This window comes from Pocillopora verrucosa, chromosome 2 (assembly GCF_036669915.1).
Source record: "Pocillopora verrucosa isolate sample1 chromosome 2, ASM3666991v2, whole genome shotgun sequence".
NCBI classification, from domain to species: Eukaryota; Metazoa; Cnidaria; class Anthozoa; order Scleractinia; family Pocilloporidae; genus Pocillopora; species Pocillopora verrucosa.
In genome coordinates, this window is record NC_089313.1 from 14,358,422 (window position 1) to 14,378,080 (window position 19,659).

General features: G+C 38.5%; 2 protein-coding genes across 6 annotated transcripts; one reads left to right on the plus strand and one right to left on the minus strand.

The window, feature by feature from the left end:
- Positions 1–276: 276 nt before the first annotated feature.
- LOC131790098 (46 kDa FK506-binding nuclear protein) lies at positions 277–19,578 on the minus strand. Of its 5 annotated transcripts, none has more exons than XM_066162513.1 (7): positions 19,441–19,578; positions 14,599–14,666; positions 5,704–5,754; positions 3,933–4,115; positions 3,249–3,356; positions 2,561–2,741; positions 277–2,443 (listed from the first exon to the last, which is right to left on the minus strand). In XM_066162513.1, the coding sequence occupies exons 3-7, from the start codon at positions 5,723–5,725 to the stop codon at positions 2,392–2,394; spliced, it is 546 nt and encodes a 181-aa protein (XP_066018610.1). In that variant the 5' UTR covers positions 5,726–5,754; positions 14,599–14,666; positions 19,441–19,578; the 3' UTR covers positions 277–2,391. The 5 variants fall into 5 exon arrangements, with proteins under 5 accessions (XP_066018610.1, XP_066018609.1, XP_058963272.2 ...); XM_066162512.1 differs by having other exon boundaries at positions 14,553–14,666; XM_059107289.2 differs by lacking the exon at positions 14,599–14,666 and having other exon boundaries at positions 3,279–3,356.
- LOC131790087 (serine/threonine-protein kinase mos) lies at positions 9,012–10,461 on the plus strand. The gene has a single exon (XM_059107271.2). It carries the CDS (start codon positions 9,222–9,224, stop codon positions 10,194–10,196), a length of 975 nt encoding a protein of 324 aa, XP_058963254.1. The 5' UTR covers positions 9,012–9,221; the 3' UTR covers positions 10,197–10,461.
- Positions 19,579–19,659: the final 81 nt, after the last annotated feature.

The following is a 19,659-nucleotide window of genomic DNA, read 5'->3' on the forward strand; positions in this document are numbered from 1 at the left end:
GTTTAGGAAAATTACATCTTAGTTTAAAACTGTTCCATCATCGGAATAAAATATGCATACCCGCCAGCTCAAAGAAAATTTAAGGCACTCTGATGATACGGTCACAAGTACCGAAATATAACTATCAAACTTACTCTAGCTAGGCTTTCTGAAATATAAATATTTTGACGCAAAGAAATAATAAAGAAAAAGTACTTTGTTGTAGTAAATATTATAAGAACAGTTTCCCCTTGCACAATAAATTTGTTTAAATCATAGTTTAATCTACATGCACCGACACAAGCCGTTTATAAATCGAATAGCGGTTTTCACAGGGAAAAACTCATAGTATTTATTACAATTTTAACATACTTTGCTTGCGTTGAAAACCTCCTTCACGACTAGTTAAGGCAGTTTCTATCACGGGTTTGAGTAAGGCCGGCACAACCATGAAATTTTTTCACTTTTCATTTTCTTGTTTTTTTACTAGAGAGTGGAGGTTGATTTACAAACGCGTGACTTTTTTCTATACTTAGATTAAAAGAAATAATTGGTGAAGAACGAGCAATTATAAAATAATTCAAATAGTACGCGCGCTCTGATTGGCCATAAAACCATTTTACATAAGCGTATGTAAACACGGTTTTCGTTCCTCTTTCATTAGTTATTTTATAAAAGAAATGTAAAATGGTTTCCAAGTTTACATAGCCTGATGTAAACACTTGGGAGGTTGAGAGAACACTCGATAAGCTGGAAACCACTCCGCTTCGCGTCGTGGTTTCCTACGCTTATCTCGTGTTCTCCCAACCTCCCGCGTGTTTACATCAGGCTATGTAAACACGGAAATCATTTTACATTTCTTCAGCATAAATCAACAGTAAAAATTAACGTTTCTGTGCCATAGCATCATGGCACCATGTCATTTCCAAGCTTAAAATAAGAAAATACGATGAGCTGAATTGTACACGCGTTTTACTTCAGTATGATCTACCGGAGGACAGACACGAAGACGACGTCACCATCAACAAAATTTTGCGTTTTATCATATGAAACAAACAGACTCCGTGTTGTCGTGCGTCTTTACAGTGATAGATCACAGAGGATGTCAAAATGCGATGAGGACATTAGTGACCTTCGCTGCGCCTCGGGTGCCACCTTTTTTGTTCCCACGACATTCTGACATCATCTCTGACCTATCACTGAACTAATGCACGGAATCCAGGGGGATAAGTTCCTAAAAAAGTGTGGTGCTGCATCTGCGGGACAGAACAACAGGGTCATCTAGAGAGCCTTGACGAAGGGCTAATGCTCGAAACGTCAGCTTTGAAACTCTTTACAGTGGCTGAATTACGTTATCAACACAGTTGATAATACTAAATTAGCATGAAATCTACTTTCGTTGAAGCTTTGAGCCGAAAAATCGCGTGACTGCATAATTATCTGGCTTATTTTCGGGGAATTATTTTAAAACGTCATTGGCTTGCATTAATTATTTTTCTTACGTGCGGATACGTGTTGGATTGAGTTTTACCAAAATCACACAACGTTTCGACATCATTTTCATAATATTTTCGACTAAAGGAAAGTAAATTTCTGGTTGATAAAAAGTAACAAACGAATGAACTAAAGATTGGAGAAATGGATGGCTGAACAAAAGAAGGAATCAGATTTATTCATCAGCGGCAATAATTTCAAAATAGAATTGTTACCAAAAAAGGGTCAAACATTTATAAATAAATACAGATAAAACCGTCAGTTTATATATTAACCTTTTAAATTATAGTATACATCGTCAGTCAAACGGAAGTAATGAACACTTTTTTTAGCGTATTACCGTAACATACTTCATTTTATTACTAGAAAATGATATCGAAACGATATATGATGCGGCTAATTTTTGCAATTTTTAAAGGAAAAAAGAATTTTGATTATGGTAGAAAGTTTCTATTCGAGATAATTTCTCAGACTCATCAATTATGCGTGAGATAATTACCACTTGTGTGTCCTATTTGGGTCACATGTGTGCCCCTTCATACCCTGGTAACGAACAGTTGAGCAGTTTGGATTTTAAAAAACTTGTGGATATCCGAAAAATGTGCGTGGACAGAGAAAGGTAGTTGTGGCTGAGGAGTACTTATTCGTCGAGATTCACTCGCTTGAAAGTTCGGGCGCCATAAGGACACGATGTCGTGAGTTGGTCGTTAATGGGTATGATCCAAGATCAGTTCCAAACCAATGACACCGACTTTGAAAAATCACATGAAATAAAACATGTCACTTCGTCGTGGGAGTAAGTACACGCCACCTGCATAGTTACGTGCGAAAGTATCCTGCACATGGTCTCGTGCGAAAGTATACTGCACTCAGTCACATGTGCAAGTTTGATCTACTCCATTTGTCGGTAAACCTGGATTACGCGGTATCGTATGTGAATTCTTTGGGAGCTGGAGCTGTTTTTTCGACTCTAAAACACAATTGGAGGGGAAAAAATATTAAAAATTATTTTCAGCGCAAAGTTTACTGACCGTACACATTATCTGTTGACATAGGGAAAACCGAAGCTCTTTTTCAACGCACTTACCCACTGGAACGAATTCGTTCTTTGTGACGCTTTTTCTTCAGTTTCCTCTTCTGATTCTTGGACAGTTTAGACGCCTGCTCTGATGATTTTGAAAGATCTGACCCAGTGCCACTCGCTGTATGCTCTCTGCATTTTTCATCCTTCGGTTCCCCTCTTTTCTTGGATACTGCGCTGAGACTCTCTGCAAATGAAAATAAAACATCTTCTACTGAAGTTGTGTAATTGGCATGAAAAAAAAATCACGCAACACTTTTTGATAAGTCAGATACAAAACTACAACCAAATGCAATTTTGTGAATAGAGGTTTCCCCAGACATTCAGCAGTTTGCTTATTTTGACCTTATATTTTCATTGCGTGTGGCTCCCTATAAAATTCATAGGGACTGGGACTAGACTGACTGTTCAGGCTAGTGCTTTGGTAATGACCTTAGAACAATTAACCGAAATGAGCTCTATTTCACTTACTGGGATTGAAGAAACATTACCGAGTTCGCTGGCTCGAAATGTACAGCATTTACTGCTTTCCCGTGAGAATCACTTTCTAAAGACAAATTATTGGTATCGGTTGCTGTTTTGGCAAAGGGTTTATTCTTGGTCTAACATAAGGTTCTCTTTCAAAAGGGCCTTAACCTGGACAACAGAGGGCGTGAGGTAAAATACATCCTTTTTAATCTATAATCCTTCTCACTTGGCAAAAAAGGCACGGGATTTTCAACACCTATTAGTCTTGAAGGGGAAAACGGCGTGGCTTGTTCATCTCGTAAGGAGACTTTGTGCGGTCGAGGAAAATTTATATCTAATGAGAAAAGACACAATTATTAATTACAAATATCTCATCAACCAGCCAGTATAGTTTATACCAAAGGTCGTTAGTCCGATTGAAAAATTCTATATTATCCTATCTTGCAAGCGCAAGCAGACCCTCGTTACTAGCGGTTCGGTACGAGTGTTTCCTCACCCGCGGAAAAGTACGCGGCCTTGAGCAACAAAAGCTGGGAAGAGATCTGCAAGTGTTCTGGAACTAATAATGAGGTGCCAGACCCCCGGCAAACTTTTCCCCAATTCGTCTAGCCTACGAGGGGAGGGCACGGCTACAGGTAGGCTATAATTCGTCGCAAATCATCCCAAGGGCGGAGAAACGCGCGTCCTGCAGCGCTAATAAGCAATGAAGGCCTACTCACTCCCCGCTACAACATAACCTGAGTTTCTGACCTGATTCCTTAAAAAATTCTTCATAAAAACAAAACAAACAACGACAGTAACAACGAAGACGATGATCTTATTATACAATCCAGTCAGATACGGAGAAAAACATCGACTCGGACAAAGCTACAACAAAGACGAGTTGCTGATCCCACATGTCAAACGCTACCTTCAGCCACACTCAACTTTCGTTTCTCTCTTTCAGCGGATCTTTCTTGCGAGTCTTTATCTAATGTTCTGACGATGAATTGTGAATTCGTTTCCACGCCAGCGTCATCATCATTATCATCATCACTGGAATCTGACTCTACTTCTGAAGGGAACAACTTGGTTAGGACTTTCTGGCGAAAAACTGAGGAAAAAAAAAACAGAATAAGTCAGGGTTGCTCTGATTTGTGCTGTTTGAATTTAAATTCAGTGACCCTGATGAATGTCCTTATTTCATAGGTAGAACAGAAATTGGAAAATGCCGCCTATATCGAGACAAAAGGTAAAATAGCTTTTTTAAACAAAAAAGGAAAAAAAATGGTGTCAACAAGCACAGCAAGTGTCGACTTGCGAGCCAAGCTCCTCACTGGGAGTTTCCTGAACCAACATATAATTTCTCCTTACAGTATTTCTGCTGAATCATTCATTCAGGTAATGAGAATAAAGGAGATGACCTCCAACCTGAGAAGCTTTGATTGCTAAACGAATTCTCTTCGTCAGTACTTAAGTAAATGCATAGAGAGTAGTATGGAGAATATGGATACTGATATTAGCGTGTAAAGGGTTAAAAAGAAGGACTCTGGAAAACTGGTATATCACGTTACAACTAACCAATTAATTTTAGCGCGATTCTATTGGCTGCTTTACGTCACGTGGTGCAAAACCATCGCACAGTTCTTACGCATAATAACACACTTCTAATTTTCACGAGATTCAAAAGCTCTCATTTGCTGTCGAAGTTCGCTTCTCGGTCAAATGTCTTATTATTTTTCAGACAATGTCTCAGCCGTGGACATTATCGGCCAACATGGCTGCCACCTAAACGGGTTTATTTACTAAATAACATCAGTATGCATCGATGTTTGTCCTCCAATTATTTTTGTCGAAAAGAGCCTACCGAAAAAAAAAAAACAGCTCGACAGTTTCACTTTTTATTCCTTCTTACTTTACATCGAAGCACAACGAACTCGTTTGGAAGAGTCCAGTGTCAGTGGCATTAAAAGGCTCATCTCAAATGCTGTTCATTCAGCGCAAAGTTTACTGACCATGCACATTATCGGTTGACATAGGAAAAACCAAAGCTCACTTCCTTATTAATGGGGGGGTTATAAAAACAAGTAAATAAACCCCTTTTCGGCTTGCAGGTAAGGCGGCTGATAATGTCTTTGGCTGAGAGATTGTCCTCAAAATTCACATGTTATCCAGCCAGTGGAATATGAGAAGATTCAAATTCATTAGTTATAAGTTGTTATATTAATCCAACACAAAATTCTCGTGACTAATTTATATTGGAAATGTGTCGCAGCGAGGGGAGAATTAACAATCAGATCTTAGGAGTTCAAAAGTTAACCCTTTAACTCCCAAGATCTCATTAGTAATTCTCCTTACTGTCTGCCAAATGATTCTCATTATGTTAGTTTGGAGAATTTGGTATCGGATCAATTAGTAATCCCATGATTGATATTTTCCTTTATTCTCATCACTTGTCTGCATGATATTGTTTAGATACAGTAAGGAGAAATTCTGTCTCGATCACTCACGGGAGTTAAAGGGTTAAAAAGAGCTAAAGCGTGTTTAAAGTATAATCACGTTATTACAGTTCTGATTTACGCCTTCGATATTCTCACAATCAACGACAACCCTTTTCCAAACGAGGGATACTCCGCAACAGACAGCCAGCGACCCAGTCGTCGGGTCTAAAGCATTCAATCTACACTAAACACAATTCTTACATCGTTCCCTAGCTGATGTCATCCTTTCAGAAAAGCGGGCTGTTCTGTAATCTGGAAGTGAAGAAAGGTAACATAAACGATTCGAGCTTCTGCCAACTTCTAAATACCTTCAGCTTAGCTTAGCTCTTTCAGTCTAGTTTCCAGTAGAGCAGTTTTTCAACTGAATGTCGAGAGAGTTGAACAATAACGGCCAATCGGGGCAAAGGTTAACAACACCACAAGCCAATGAGTATTCAAAGAACGAACGATAAAGAGCACAGTACATGTACTAAGATTACCGTAGTTAAAATTTTACCAGAGCCTCTTTAGGGACTGGGGAAAGCCGGATCCGGCGTGGGAATGAAGGGGTGTGATATAACACGCCTTATAAATATAATTATCATTATTATTATTATTTATAATTATTATTATTATTATTATTATTATTATTAATATTATTACTAACATTATCATTATTATTATTATCATCATCAACATAATTATTGACTTTTAGACTATTTATCGTTCACAAGTATTTGAAAGATTGAATTCTAAACAGTTGCTTTTTATGTTGATAATTTCACCAGTGAACGCTTATTTTGCCTTGGTTATGCAATTTCTCCAGAGTTAGTATTCATTTTTGTACGTAAAGCACTATTTGTTTTCGTTCTATATACATCTGTAAATATTCTGACTGAGTTGTGAATAAAGATCATTACTATCTTCAAAAAAAATTTTATCATAATTATTACTATTATTATTATTATTATTATTATTATTATTATTATCCTTATCATTACTATTTTTGATCGGTAGAACTTGTTCGTTGTTTATAAAAGATGCTAATGCCATTAGATAACACTGTCAACATACATGAGGTTTAAAGAAACCAAAGATTTTTTTTTTTAGAAAAAGAGTTTCATTCTTAGGTGAGTTGACAGATTTTGTTTCACAGTGCGTCAGCCGACAATTCGCTGTCTACTATCGAGGTTTTCTTTTTTAATTTTTTTTAAAGTCGCAGTCAAACGGGCGTGAGAGACCACAGACGTTGTCGAAAGGAGGACTAAGAGTCTAGCTGTCATATTTCCGTTTTAAAAATAGACAGCTCGGTTTTACACCCCATAGTTTTCGGCATTGTTAGAGATAAAATCACAGGGGTTTGGAGAGGTTTAGAATATGCTGGTTCCCAGCCCTCTACTGACTACTGTAAGGAGGTTTTGAAGTCTGACAAGTTTACTTCCAAAGAAAGCTACGTATCCTTTTCACCACATGTAATAATTTCCCATAATAGGAGCGTTTAATTTCCTTCTTGGCTATCGAAGAGGATTGTTAAAGCCCGGGTCACTAAATAGTACAAAATAAACAAAATCCATTGATGAAAAATAAGAGATTGTATTGACTGGACTAGAATTATTCTGAAGATCACTTTTCACAACGATGCATGTCCTACACTACACCAGACCTGCCTCAGAGGCTCTTTAATTACACGTGGAATTATACACTTTCACCTGTCAAATCAGGTCACGTTTTCTCTTTCAGCAAAGCTGAAGAAATTCAATAGCTCGCCCAATTTTTTTAAAATTTTTTGTCAACGAGCTAACAGGAACTTTTCGTGACATACAGGTATCAAGAAAGTGTGGTTCGGGCAAGGAAAGATCTGGAAAGCTAATTGGAACACTTAACATCAAATTAGCCACGAAAATGCGTTCAACCCATTAAGAAATTAGCGTTCGATAAGACTGTAAGAAATTCGAAAAATCTGATAATTTACAAAAGGTCATAGTTGAAACTTTATGGAATTGTTTCCCATGGCATTCTAAAAAAAAAATTATAAAACACGCTATTCAATACAATACCAGAACTAAAATTAAGTTCATTCTAGTTTTTGGTTTCTGTTCATCAGTCATGTGGAAATTTGGCCTGTTCGCAATGGCTAACAACGACAACACGTGAATAACTGAGAAGCAGCTGATCCCTGCAGGAATCCAAAAAAAAATGAAATAAACATTGAAACTGGAGCACTGCTCAACTTTCGATTTCGACCTGAGAGCATAAAACTGAAATTGAAATAAATGAAAATCAGTCCGCTTGGGCAATATCGAAAATGGTCTCACGACCCCTTGGTCCAAAATAACTGATACAGGACGTGCAAATATTAGACCCAAAGACGAAAAAGACATCTGCCAAAAATAGATAACGTCTGTGTCACGCAAAAAAAAAAGTCAACTTAGCACTTGAAGAGGTTGTTAGCGTGCATGAATTCAAGTGAAACTTGCGTGAGAACTTCGAATTTGGGAGGTACTAGGGAAGTGTAGTTTCAACACGCACGACTTATCAAACTGTAATCTTCCTTTCCGGGAAATAAGGGGCACGAAATGCAAGAATGAAATACACGACTCCGTTCCTCCATGAAAAAAAAAACATAAAAAGCGGCAGGAAACCTGTTGCTTTAAGGGAAAAAATCGACAAATTCTCGGTACAGTGTTACTGAAAAGCGTTGTGACTTCTGAGCTAATTTTAAGTCCCAAGAGGTGTTTCGAGAAAGAGTGCATGTATCACAACTGTAAATGAAGCCGGCAAATTGTCATTTACAACGATTTCATGTCAATCAGAAGCCGATAGCTTGAATGGAGAACAATCTCAGCCAATAAAATCGCATTCTTTAATGGTTGCCACGCGAGCAAAGGCTCGAGTCATCTCCATTCAACAATTAACATCCATCTGCGGTTGAAATGCAAAATAGGTTGTCATGCAAGGTTAACCTCAGTGGAAAAAGCTCACCTATGGCAAAAAGTAGTAGTAATAATAATAATAATATAGTCGATCACCAGCTTAGACGCCAAAATAAAATTATCAGGAATTAAAATCGGCCTAAAAACAGAAAGTAAGGCGGTAGGTTGCTCAACTTATGCTGGTGGTGACTTTCGTGAGTCGACGCCGCATTTCGCTTCGCTAAGAGATTAGTGTCAATACTACGTTTACGCTCTGTCGCATCAATTGCTATGCAAATTTTCGCAGCTCCACGCACACCTAGGAAAGCTACCGTGCATTGTGACAAAATAACAAAAAAAAAACAGGCAGCCTCTGCAAACTTGTACCGTAGAGAAAACAACCACTTTTCCAATCACAGGAGCGAATCTCGTGAAAATTTCAACATTTTTCAGAGCGGCTGTTCAAGTTTGTGCTCAATAAATGAACCTCGTGGGGTAACAGGCAAGACTACTGCTCATTGGTTATGCTTGGTTGCTTCGCACGCTGTGATTGGCTGAAGTTCATTTCAATCCTAAAATTCACACCTGAGAAAAGCTTTGCGCGTGGCTTATTAGTAGTCCTTAGAAAAGCATTTGTTTCAGTACGTATCCGGCTCGCGCACGGGAGCACAACAAAGGGAGTACATATTGAGAAACTTCGCCAGCTTTGGCCAAAATCAACCTCCAGTAGATATCAAAAGGGCAGAAATTGTCAATCGGCGAAAGGTAACGCTAAGAAAGTCACACTTGCTAGTTTGCAGACGGTTGTTTTCATTTCACTTTCGAGTCATGGTGCTGCATGAAGTTGAGAGAACGTTGTGTGAGTGCTGCAACAGGCTTCGAAGACGAGAAATGGTTCATCATACCATACACAGTGGAAATTTTGAGCCATCCGAGCTTAAGATCGGAAGACTCTTGGGCAGCGGTGGCTTTGGATCCGTTTACGAGGCGACATATTGTGGGGAGCGAATAGCTATAAAAAAGCTTCATCAGGGAACAAAGAATGAGAGGGCCGCACTGGAAAGTTTCGAGGCTGAAAGCTCCATTCTACATTTCAGACATCCGAACATTGTGCGAACGCTCGCAGTATTGACCATAATGGAGACTCGTTGCATAATAATGGAGTTTGCCGGCGAGAGAAACTTGCAAAGCGTCATAAACGATCCATTTGAGGAGTTGGATGCTAATCGACGCAGAAAATTCTCCTTAAATATTGCAACTGCTTTACAATTTGCCCACCAGCAAGGGCTAGCACATCTAGACTTAAAACCGGGAAATGTGCTCGTCACCGCCGAAGATCAATGCAAACTGGCTGATTTTGGGTGCTGCCGCGCCGTTGAGGAAAACAATAAGCCAGCCAGCCCGACAAAATCGAACTTGACTGGAACATATGCTTACAGGGCACCGGAACTTCTAAAAGGCGAAAGCCCGACAACGAAAGCGGACGTTTATTCGTACGGAATATGCTTGTGGCAAATGCTGAAAAGAGAACAACCGTATGGAAACGAGAATCAACATGTTATTATTTTTGGAGTTGTCGCCTATCAGCTGCGACCCGAATTGAACGACGAAATTACAGGAGATGGACAATATGTAAATTTAATCAGACAATGTTGGCAGGCAGAGGCGAAATTTAGACCTACAGCCTCAGAGATCGTTGCCAAGCTGCAACAAATCAAAGCTGAAACAGATTTCAGCAAAGAAAGGTTGAGCGAAAAGCTTTGCGATCATCAGGTGTGCCTTCAAAACAGCAGATTGCACTAACTGCACTTGAAAATTATTGGACAGCCTAATTTATCTATTTTTCCGGAATTTCAATACACACCTTTTTTAGTTAGATGACATGTGATTGTGAACTCGCAACGTGAGTACCCAAGACTTCTTACCTTCCAATCGAGAGAACATTCAATAGAAAATATGTTTTTTCATAAAAATAAATGAGGTTATATTAATTGTAAACATTTGTGTAATAATATTTCTTATACGTAAACGGCGTTCCTGCCAAGCCAAAAATAGCCTTTGAATTTTCAATAAAAGAATGCAACAATTTGCAAATTAACTTTGAGTGTGTTTGATTTTTGGTCGTATCATGGTCCATTGGGTTTTCAAGCGCGATATTTCGCTTGCATGCAAAGATCCTATTTCTCACGGAAGGTAAAAGCCCACTCCTTTGTTCCAATCGGTAGGCATTACTTTTTTGCATTTGTAATGATCGCACAAATATTCTAAAGCTCTTAGGAACAGATTGACCGATAGTAGTGAACAAAGGACGCTAAGGCCGTTTGCGCGAGTCATTAGACTTAAATCCAAGAGAAATCTCGAGAGAATTTGGAACTCGGCGTCTTTCGCGAGATCCGGCGCAGCTTTATTTTATTTTTCGTCTAATTTAATACCCCCCTGGAGACACTTTTGTTAGGGCCACGTTCTTATGGCGACATCTTTCTGCAGAAACATATAGCAAAGCTTATTGAATATTGGAAAAAAGGTGCTGATGTAGAGCAAAACATGACTCACGAGAAACCGAAGCGCGCAAATCTCATAAACGATGTGCGCGCTCTCAATCTGCCGACGACCGCTTTACCCATTTAATTTCCAACTACCGAATGCTAAACCTCATTTCAACAAAGAAGAAGGCAAATTTGCATTTGCTGCACAAAAAAGTCTTTGTAGTTGACCAGCTGTAGTTGTCCATTAGAATCAATAATGCCTTATGCAACCACGGTACAAGAGCCCAGCAAGTTGAGCGCCAACTTTATTGTTAAGTCACCTGTTGGAGGCGTGGCACGTATTGATCGTGCGTTCGATGAGAGCACTGATTGGTCAAAGAGACAATACAATCAATTTTCTTAATAGGCGACGCGTGCCAGAGCGCGAGCTGTTCAAAAGTGTAGCCACAGAACAGAATAAAACAAGATCCCTGGACCGTCTGAAGACATACATCAACCTAAAAATGATCCACAAATGGTCGAGTCTCAGTACGCTGAGCGCACGATCGATTGCTTTCGAGAGCGCAATCACTAAAGCGTAAAAAGACGAGCCAACTGTGCGTAATAGGAGCTTCTCTTTGCAGTCGGTGCAGAGCTCATTAAACAACCTGACTACCTGACCCAAAACGCCTCGTATTTATTACATTTGCGGAGTATCGTTACAAAACTTGCGACCGTTCTTAACCCCACCAAACGCCTCTGTCCGTTTTACTTAATCAAACACACGAGCAATAAATCGCAACACCAGGGAACCATTCAAACCGAATAAAAATCCCGCTGGGTTTGCAGGTTAAGGGTAAAACGACGAACCAATTACTTATGCAAAAAACGTGCAGACAGCTGACAAATTGAAAAACCTTGTCCAATCAAACATTAGACCCTGTTTTATTGCAATGATCGCTCTAAAATCCCGAGTTTAATAACGATTGGCGCAAAATAACCTCGACGTTTCCGCATAAAACTGACGATTCCGGCAACCAGTTGTTCATCCAAGTTACCAGAGGCATCACTTCTGAACAAACGGATAGGTCAATGTTCTCATCCGTTGTTTGGAAAAGACTTTTTAAAAATAGGCAAAGTAAATAATTGAGTGTCAGCTTACTGATTAATGGAGTTCCGAAATCTCTTTTGTTGCCGCGCCGAGCCACGCTGTCGCTAGGTAACAGTAGAAGCCGATCTAATTAAAACGTTGCTTAGAGGAAGTGTGAAACTTGATAAAGCTGGAATTTTCAGTCATGTAGACTGGTTGCCCACAGCAATACTACGCCAGAAAGAGATTTAGCACAGATAACTTTCCACGATCATTTCTTCTTGCGAGATAAAATCGACCATGAAATTATGTGTGATCGAAGTGTAACGACGGATGCATCTTCAAATAATTGTAAGACATTATGTTACGAAGTAGGCTTTCAGAGGTGAAAGGAAAGCGAGAATGTAAATTGACAGCTTTGAGTTGAAATTACTGAATTTGTTTTCGGAAGAGGAGAATTGAATGGGAGATTATTTTAATAAAAGCGTTTGGTGAATGCAAATTGATTCAAACTTGGAGCAGAGCTGTCAAAAACGAATGACTGATTTCACGAGAGCATAATAATCGAACGAAATCGAGAGAAAACCAGACCTCAAATCGCTTTTTCAATTCAGGCGTTTTGTCAAAGATTTTAACATCCGCTGTAGGTGAAATTATTAGCTTCTCGAATCAAGCTTAAACAATGCTCTCTTTGGGAGGGAATTTTTGTTATTAAAAACTTTAAATGAGTTTATTTACAATCGCGCGACAGGTGGAGTCAGAAGTTGGCGAAGCGATTAGATGAAACCGCACCAGCGAAGCGGGTGAACTTAGACATAAGCACACTGGTAACCCCCTTTATCATCAACCCGAAACTAGGAGCAACAGATGGCATGATGAAACAAAAGAATACGAAAAGGAGAAAAAGGCGAAAAAAAAGAAAGAAAAGAAACGCCGTGCAGGTTACTAAGTAACAACAAGAAACTAAGCGAATGTTTAGATTTTGATCGCATCGAAAATTAAGAAAAAACTGGCCATTTAATACCGCCTTAATTTTTTTAGTTTTGTTGTTGTTAAGTCATGAAAAAAAAGCATTAAAATTTTGGCAGATTTCTTATAAACACAAGAAAGTTTCAAGCGGGTGGTAGTGTATTAGTCTGTCTTAACAAAATGACAGAGGCGGTTTTTCAATACGGCCTCTCTGGAAGGATTAACATTTTGCCAAATTGTATTTTCATGCTGAGCAACTCAGCAGAACTTGACTCAGCGTAACTAAATATTCCTCTCAAGAGGAGCATAAGTTTACTCTCTTAGTTTCCTTCCATCAAATATCACGACAGAACTTTCCCTTTGCCTCTATGAATGAGTGAAATCGAATTTCATTGCCGAACTCGCACCGGCTAAATTAGGCGCAAGTCCCTTCCACGCATGTGTGAAATCTCGCACATTTTCATTGAAGAGTCTGCAACAGCAGCTGTGCTACAGACTAAACAAAAAGGGATGCGTTTTGAGAGCACGCGGCGTATTGTTCACAAACAACTGCAAGAATTTGATCTCAAATTAAACTGTGCAACGACAGTTAACCGTTCGCGTAACTAACGATTCAGTGGTGAAGCGTGTCGCTTGTTTCCCAGAATTGAGTTCTTGTTATTTGGATTCGAGCACGTGATGCGTGATGCGTGCGGTTGCTATGTGGTCTCGGCTTGCGCAAGGCTTTTGAATTCAATAGGGTTTTCAGCGGCTTTTTTTTATCAAAAAAAATTAAACAGCCACATGCTTAATGGGTGTTAATATCGAAGAGGTTCTCACGGAGACTAAACAAACTACTAGGTTTGCGTGTGGTTAGTGGCTCATTGAACAGAAGATGGTGGACTTTGTAGTCTCCCGCAGAGAGATGTGTAATCTAACCTTGGGATTTACTGTTAAACAGAATATTAAAATCGTTCGAGACTCTAAACAAGGGCCAAATATCAAATAATTGTTTCGGATTGGATACCTGACTGATGAAGATTATACTGTCTAAGCTTTTCTATCCGTAAAATATCAAGATATAGACCATTCTGTCTAAACGGTAAACTCCTATGGCCCAGGTTGTTCAAAGCTGGGTTAAGATCACCCAGGGTTAGTGTGGAATTTGATTTCAGGTGTGAAAGCTTTAAAAAAATATTCAGTTCAAATCTTTTTGCTTGCAATTTGATCATTGGACGTTCTAAAAAAAATAGGGAAACGCTTCCCTAAAAAGGCTTTAGAACAAAGAAATCTGGATTAAAAATTTAACTCTGGGTTAGCGCAAATCGGCCTTCGAACAACTGGGGAGAAATGCGCAAAGTGACAAAAACATCCCTTATAACTGTTCTAACCTTTTTATTCCTAAGATCTCATTGGTAATTCCCCTTACTGTCTTTCATACAATTCTGAAGATGTTTGTTTGGAGAATTTGATATTGGATTTGCTATTTTCCTTTATTCCCACCACTTGTCAGTATAGTATCGTTTTGATATTGTGAGCAGAAAGTCTGTCTTGGTCACTCATTGGAATTAAAGGGTACCACTAACGTCGAGATAAAACTCCTGTCCTTATCAAAATTTACGCGAATTTGAATTCACAGTGTTTTCCGATTCTTACCGATCAATCAACATCACCACCAGCCCAAGTGGTCAACTCTACTAACCAATCAAAATCAGTCCTCCCCCACGTGATTTGTTACGTTTGTACCATGCTCAATGTGAGGAAACCCACCTGAAAAAAAGACAAAACAAAAAAAACCCGTCTGTTTGCTTAAATTGACCTCTAACCGAGGGAAAAATAAACTTTAAGATAACAACAGCAGACCACAAAAAGGAAGTGAAAATAAAAAATGTAACAATCCTCGATTCAACGTTAATATCATATTTGAAATTGCAGATTCGTTGTCGTATTTTTACTTCAATGCTGTATATAACACAATATCAAATACTCCTAAAAAATACATGCTTGAAAGTGTTCTAGTCTGCAGTCTCCAATTTGCCTATTTTGAAACTCTTGTTTACAATTTTCGTTATGAATTTTCGAGAAAAACCTTAGTGTAAATAATGATATAATAACCGTCAACACCAGATGAAATCATGTTTTAGCCTAAATCTTTTGTGAGTCATTCTGAAGGTTTTCATCAAGAGCTTTAAAACCCAACACGAAAGATAGGCTCTCGATGACAAACTGATAACTGTTTACCAGCAACGACTGGGACCAACAGGGTCCAGTTACTCAAAGGGCGGGTTTCGCTATCCAGCGGATAAACCGCTCTCTAGCCAATAAGTCGCATAGTTGTTAACAAACGTGACGTATGGCGCAGTCCCACAGATAGAGATTTATCTAATGGATAGCGTCATCCACCCTTCAAACAAACGAGATCGGAATGAAAATATGAAAGGAAGAAGTTTGTCCTTTAGATATTTTCCTAATGTACTGAAAAGGAGAATTTGTTTCACAATCAAAAGCTTCTCGAGTTGGTGATCATTCCCGGCCTTTATTCTCGTAACCTTAACCTGTGATTTTGGGGAGATATTTTAAGGAGAAATTAGATGCTTGTCACTCCTAAGGGCTAAATGGTTAAAAAATAATATAAAACTCATGCCCAGGACCAGATTTCAGTTCCGTCAAGACCAAGTGTATTTCTTAAAGTGCCACTAACCCCCATTGTTTTTTTTTTTTCCGATATGTAGATAGCTGTTATCGGTCTCATAAGCTGTCTATGCAGCTGTTACACTCCTTCCTCTCTCATTCGTTTGGAAAAATTACCTATTCAGAATATTATCAGTTTTGCTTTATGTACCTTTAATTTCTCGAGTCTGATTAGTTTACATCACTGGTTATTCCATAAATGACGGGCGCATGCGTATAATGGCACCCCGACACTACCAGACTTTCGTAGTATAACAGCTGCCGTTAGTAATAAGCATGCCAATTGATTTCCCATCCTTAAATCATCCTAAATTCGCACCAAATTATTTTCTTTTTCAAAAGAAGAAAGAAAAAAAAAACACGTAATTAGCCTTTTTTCCCGTTGAGTGTTTTGAAATAAGAGAAAGTTCCTCATGAGTGGGATATATTTGCATAAAATTCTACTTCCACTTTTAGCTCATTAGCAAAACCACGTAGAACGAATCAGAACCTGCTTATACAAAAAAAAAAAATAAACTACGAAATGCAGACATCGCAAACCAAAAAAAAAAAATCGGAGATATAATCGAAAAATAAAGGAATGAAACTGCCTAACTACTTATACTCCCTTCCAAAATCAAGTATTCAAAACGCTATGCCTGGCATAATATTTTTCAGCGATAAGTTATTATCCGATAACATAATGCATCAATTTCAAAGCGAGTCTATCTAAAAAATTCAAATGTAGTTAATCATATATTTCACCATATACCCCGACTATGTCCTTTAAAGGAAATGTTTGGCCACCTTTCCAGAAAAATATTGTGCCCACACAAAGCATCAATTCCAAGGAGGATCTATCTAGAAATTCAATTTACATTATGCTTTCAATATGACCTTTAAAGGGAATATCAGACTGTCTTTCCAGAAAAATAATGCGCGCATTTCAAGGGACATAATTTCTTTCGAATAGCAGCCTCGAGGCATTTTTTAATAATAAACAGTTTTCTGAAAGAGTCGGTTGTGGTATTCCTGTGTGAAAAGGGGAATTTTCTGACCAGAAGATTAAAGTGAATTATATTCTCAGACCACTTTGACAAGTGACCCTCGGCAACAACGCCGTGGGGTTATCGTCCTCTCTCGAAGTAACAGAAAAAACGTGAACGACTCGAAGCCTGGGAAAATGCACGATCTCGTGCGGTCTGTGCAAGAAATTGCGTGCATTACCTTGGAGACCGTTACAAGATGATAACAACTCTTGCACAACCGCAAAATTATCAAAACCAAATGGAAACATTTCAACACCCACTTGAAATTAACAGCCACTTCTCAGATGGGAGAAGTATATACTATGTATAATATAACACTAACGCGAGAAAGGCACTTAAGGGGCCTTAAGTGATTCTAAACAAACTAACTTGTGTGAACTAGCTTCATCTCAAGTATTGACTTTGCAAAGAGCTGCTAATTGGATTTTTCTTTTGCCAATCGCTGCACGGAAAGCGAATCGCATGAAATATTGCACACACACAAACACAAAAAAATTCAGTCATAACCCTTTTATCAATTTGGATAAACGATCGCTTTAAGGCATTTGGAAAGTTCTTTTAAGTTATTTTTTCGTGGCCGAGTGCTTTAAGAAAAAGCACAGATGGTACGCGAGAGTTGAACACGATAAGTAAAGTGAATTGAAAGAAAAACATATTAATGCTAAGTATTTTGATTGATTGAACATTTCGTAACCACGAAAAGAGAAGCACTAATATCCATCTCGCACTAATATTGGTCCCTTCCACGCTCTGTTACACTTCATTTCAAACGTCTGAGTTGCTATATAGGTCTGCAATCATTAAAACTTCAACGTTCGTAGTTATTAGCGACAAGACAATATTGATCAATCACGAAAACACACGCTTTAAGATCATTTTCCAACTGGTCTAAAGAAGATCACTGACAAGTCTGCGCAGACTCGCCCCAATTCTTACACGGCTGTTTCTCCGTGACCAATTCACACGCGTTTTCACTCAAAAGCCAACAATAGATCACCCTGAGCGCAAGTTATTTCACAGGCTCATTAAGAACGATTACTCAAAAAATGGATCAAATCCAAATAGTTAATAGGCCAAAAAAAGAACAGGAAGAGTCATTATACAATTACAATGAATGCCACAACTTTAAAAATGAATAAAATTCAAAGAATTCAGTTTTACACTGAAAATATATATGATTGGGAGCCTCATCAAAAAAAGACAAGGAAAAGTGGAGAGAGTGTAATTCCGTCAACTTCAGTTACAAGTACAGACACATACCCACACACTCATTTACTTGATTTGTTTTTTCAACATTTGTGTAAGTATCAACTCTAAGAATAGATTCAAGAGATATTTTTGTCTGAAGCACTGTCTCAATGACAAATGATAGTTCTATTTTGAAGACACCAATCTATTTATGGTAAATGAGTGAACACTTCAAAAAGAGAGTGTTTCACATTTTGACAAACCTTAGAAGAAGTTAATCAACTGTTTGTAAACTTGGAAAATTTTGCCTAAATTTTTAAAAACAATCTAAATTGTAATGTGAGTGACCCTTCTCCATCCTGTAACATCTTTGATACTTTTTGTTGCATCGTTGCCTGTATCATTAATGTTTATCTCCTCCCAGAAAATATTATTTCAAATTTTTATTCTGTGTTTTCTCAGTACAATATGGGTGACTCAAAATGTCATCATGATGAAGCAACTTTATCACAAACTGAAGAGAAAAGAGCCATGAGCAAGGTTCTGGAAGAATACCCTGCTTACATCACTGAATCTCGCAGTAATTTCTTTTCACTGATAATACCACATACTGAGGTTATTTCAGCCATACCTTTCCATGCTCTGTTGCATACCAAATTTTAGGACTAAAGAATGTTAAAATAAATTATCACTAGCCCCTCAAGAGGTAACAGATGTCATCCTATAACTATCTCACATCAAGAACTTTCAACCACAAGAGTTAATGAGCAGAATTTTAATCCAATGGCTTTAATAACAATTTAAATTGAAAAACGAAACAAGCAATTTTTCAGAACATAGTCCGACCATGTTTATCCTTTGAGTGTCCTTGGAATTGAAAAAGGTTTTTTGATCGTTCATCTACTCTTATATACCCAGTATATATGTGGTGGCTCCAAAAGACACAGTTTGGTCAAATTTTTTTTTACAGTTAAGAGAACTACTGAGTTATATCATCTTCCAAAGGCTAATCAGATTAACTTTGTTCCCCACAAAGTTTCTAAGCTTGAGCTGATGATCTAACTGTGATCAGGGATTTTTCTTGTATGGTAATGTTCACATGAAAAAGCAATTCTTTCTAAGATCTTTGTTTGATCAATCCTGACAGCCACTGTATTTGTCACTTATGTCAAGAGTAGGAGTGAAGTAATTCTTTAGAAGATTTCAGCTAAATACATGCTTTCACCCTTTCCCTGAATTATGTTGGCCACAGCTTTGATAGTTAATCAGTTGACACATTGGCAACCCATATACTGGTAGTACAAAAACAAATAAAGAAACACACTTCCTCCTCTTCCCTCCTGCTTCCCCCCCCCCCACTCCTCCCATATCTCTTCCCCACCCCTTCCCCCAAGAGGCAGTATGGTTGGGAGATATGAAGCAGGAGGATGTAATTCAAACCCATGCCGACTTGTCAAGCTCAGGCTTCCTTAAAACATTCAGGTTGTAATAATTATGTCCTTCTGCTGCAGTATTCTTCAAGTCCTTTACTAAGGTAGCCAGGTTTTTTAAAAAAAGGTACGGAAACAATGAGCACCTCGATCATAATAGCTCCAGTTGCTTTAGACCCGTGTTTACATGCAAAATTGACCGCTTACCTCAGCATATCTCTTGATCCTTGATCCAAAATGGCTCGTGAGGAGAGCTTGCAAGCAGAACCCGCTGCACTAATAAACTGCACTTAAGAAGAATGTTATAACATTTATCATTTGCAACGCAGTAGTGACCGCCATGTTTTGAACTTGAGGTCACATAAAGCCTCGTTTTGGTTGAGCGATATGATTGGCTCTCTGGAGGGTAACAAGTAGGTCGCGTCA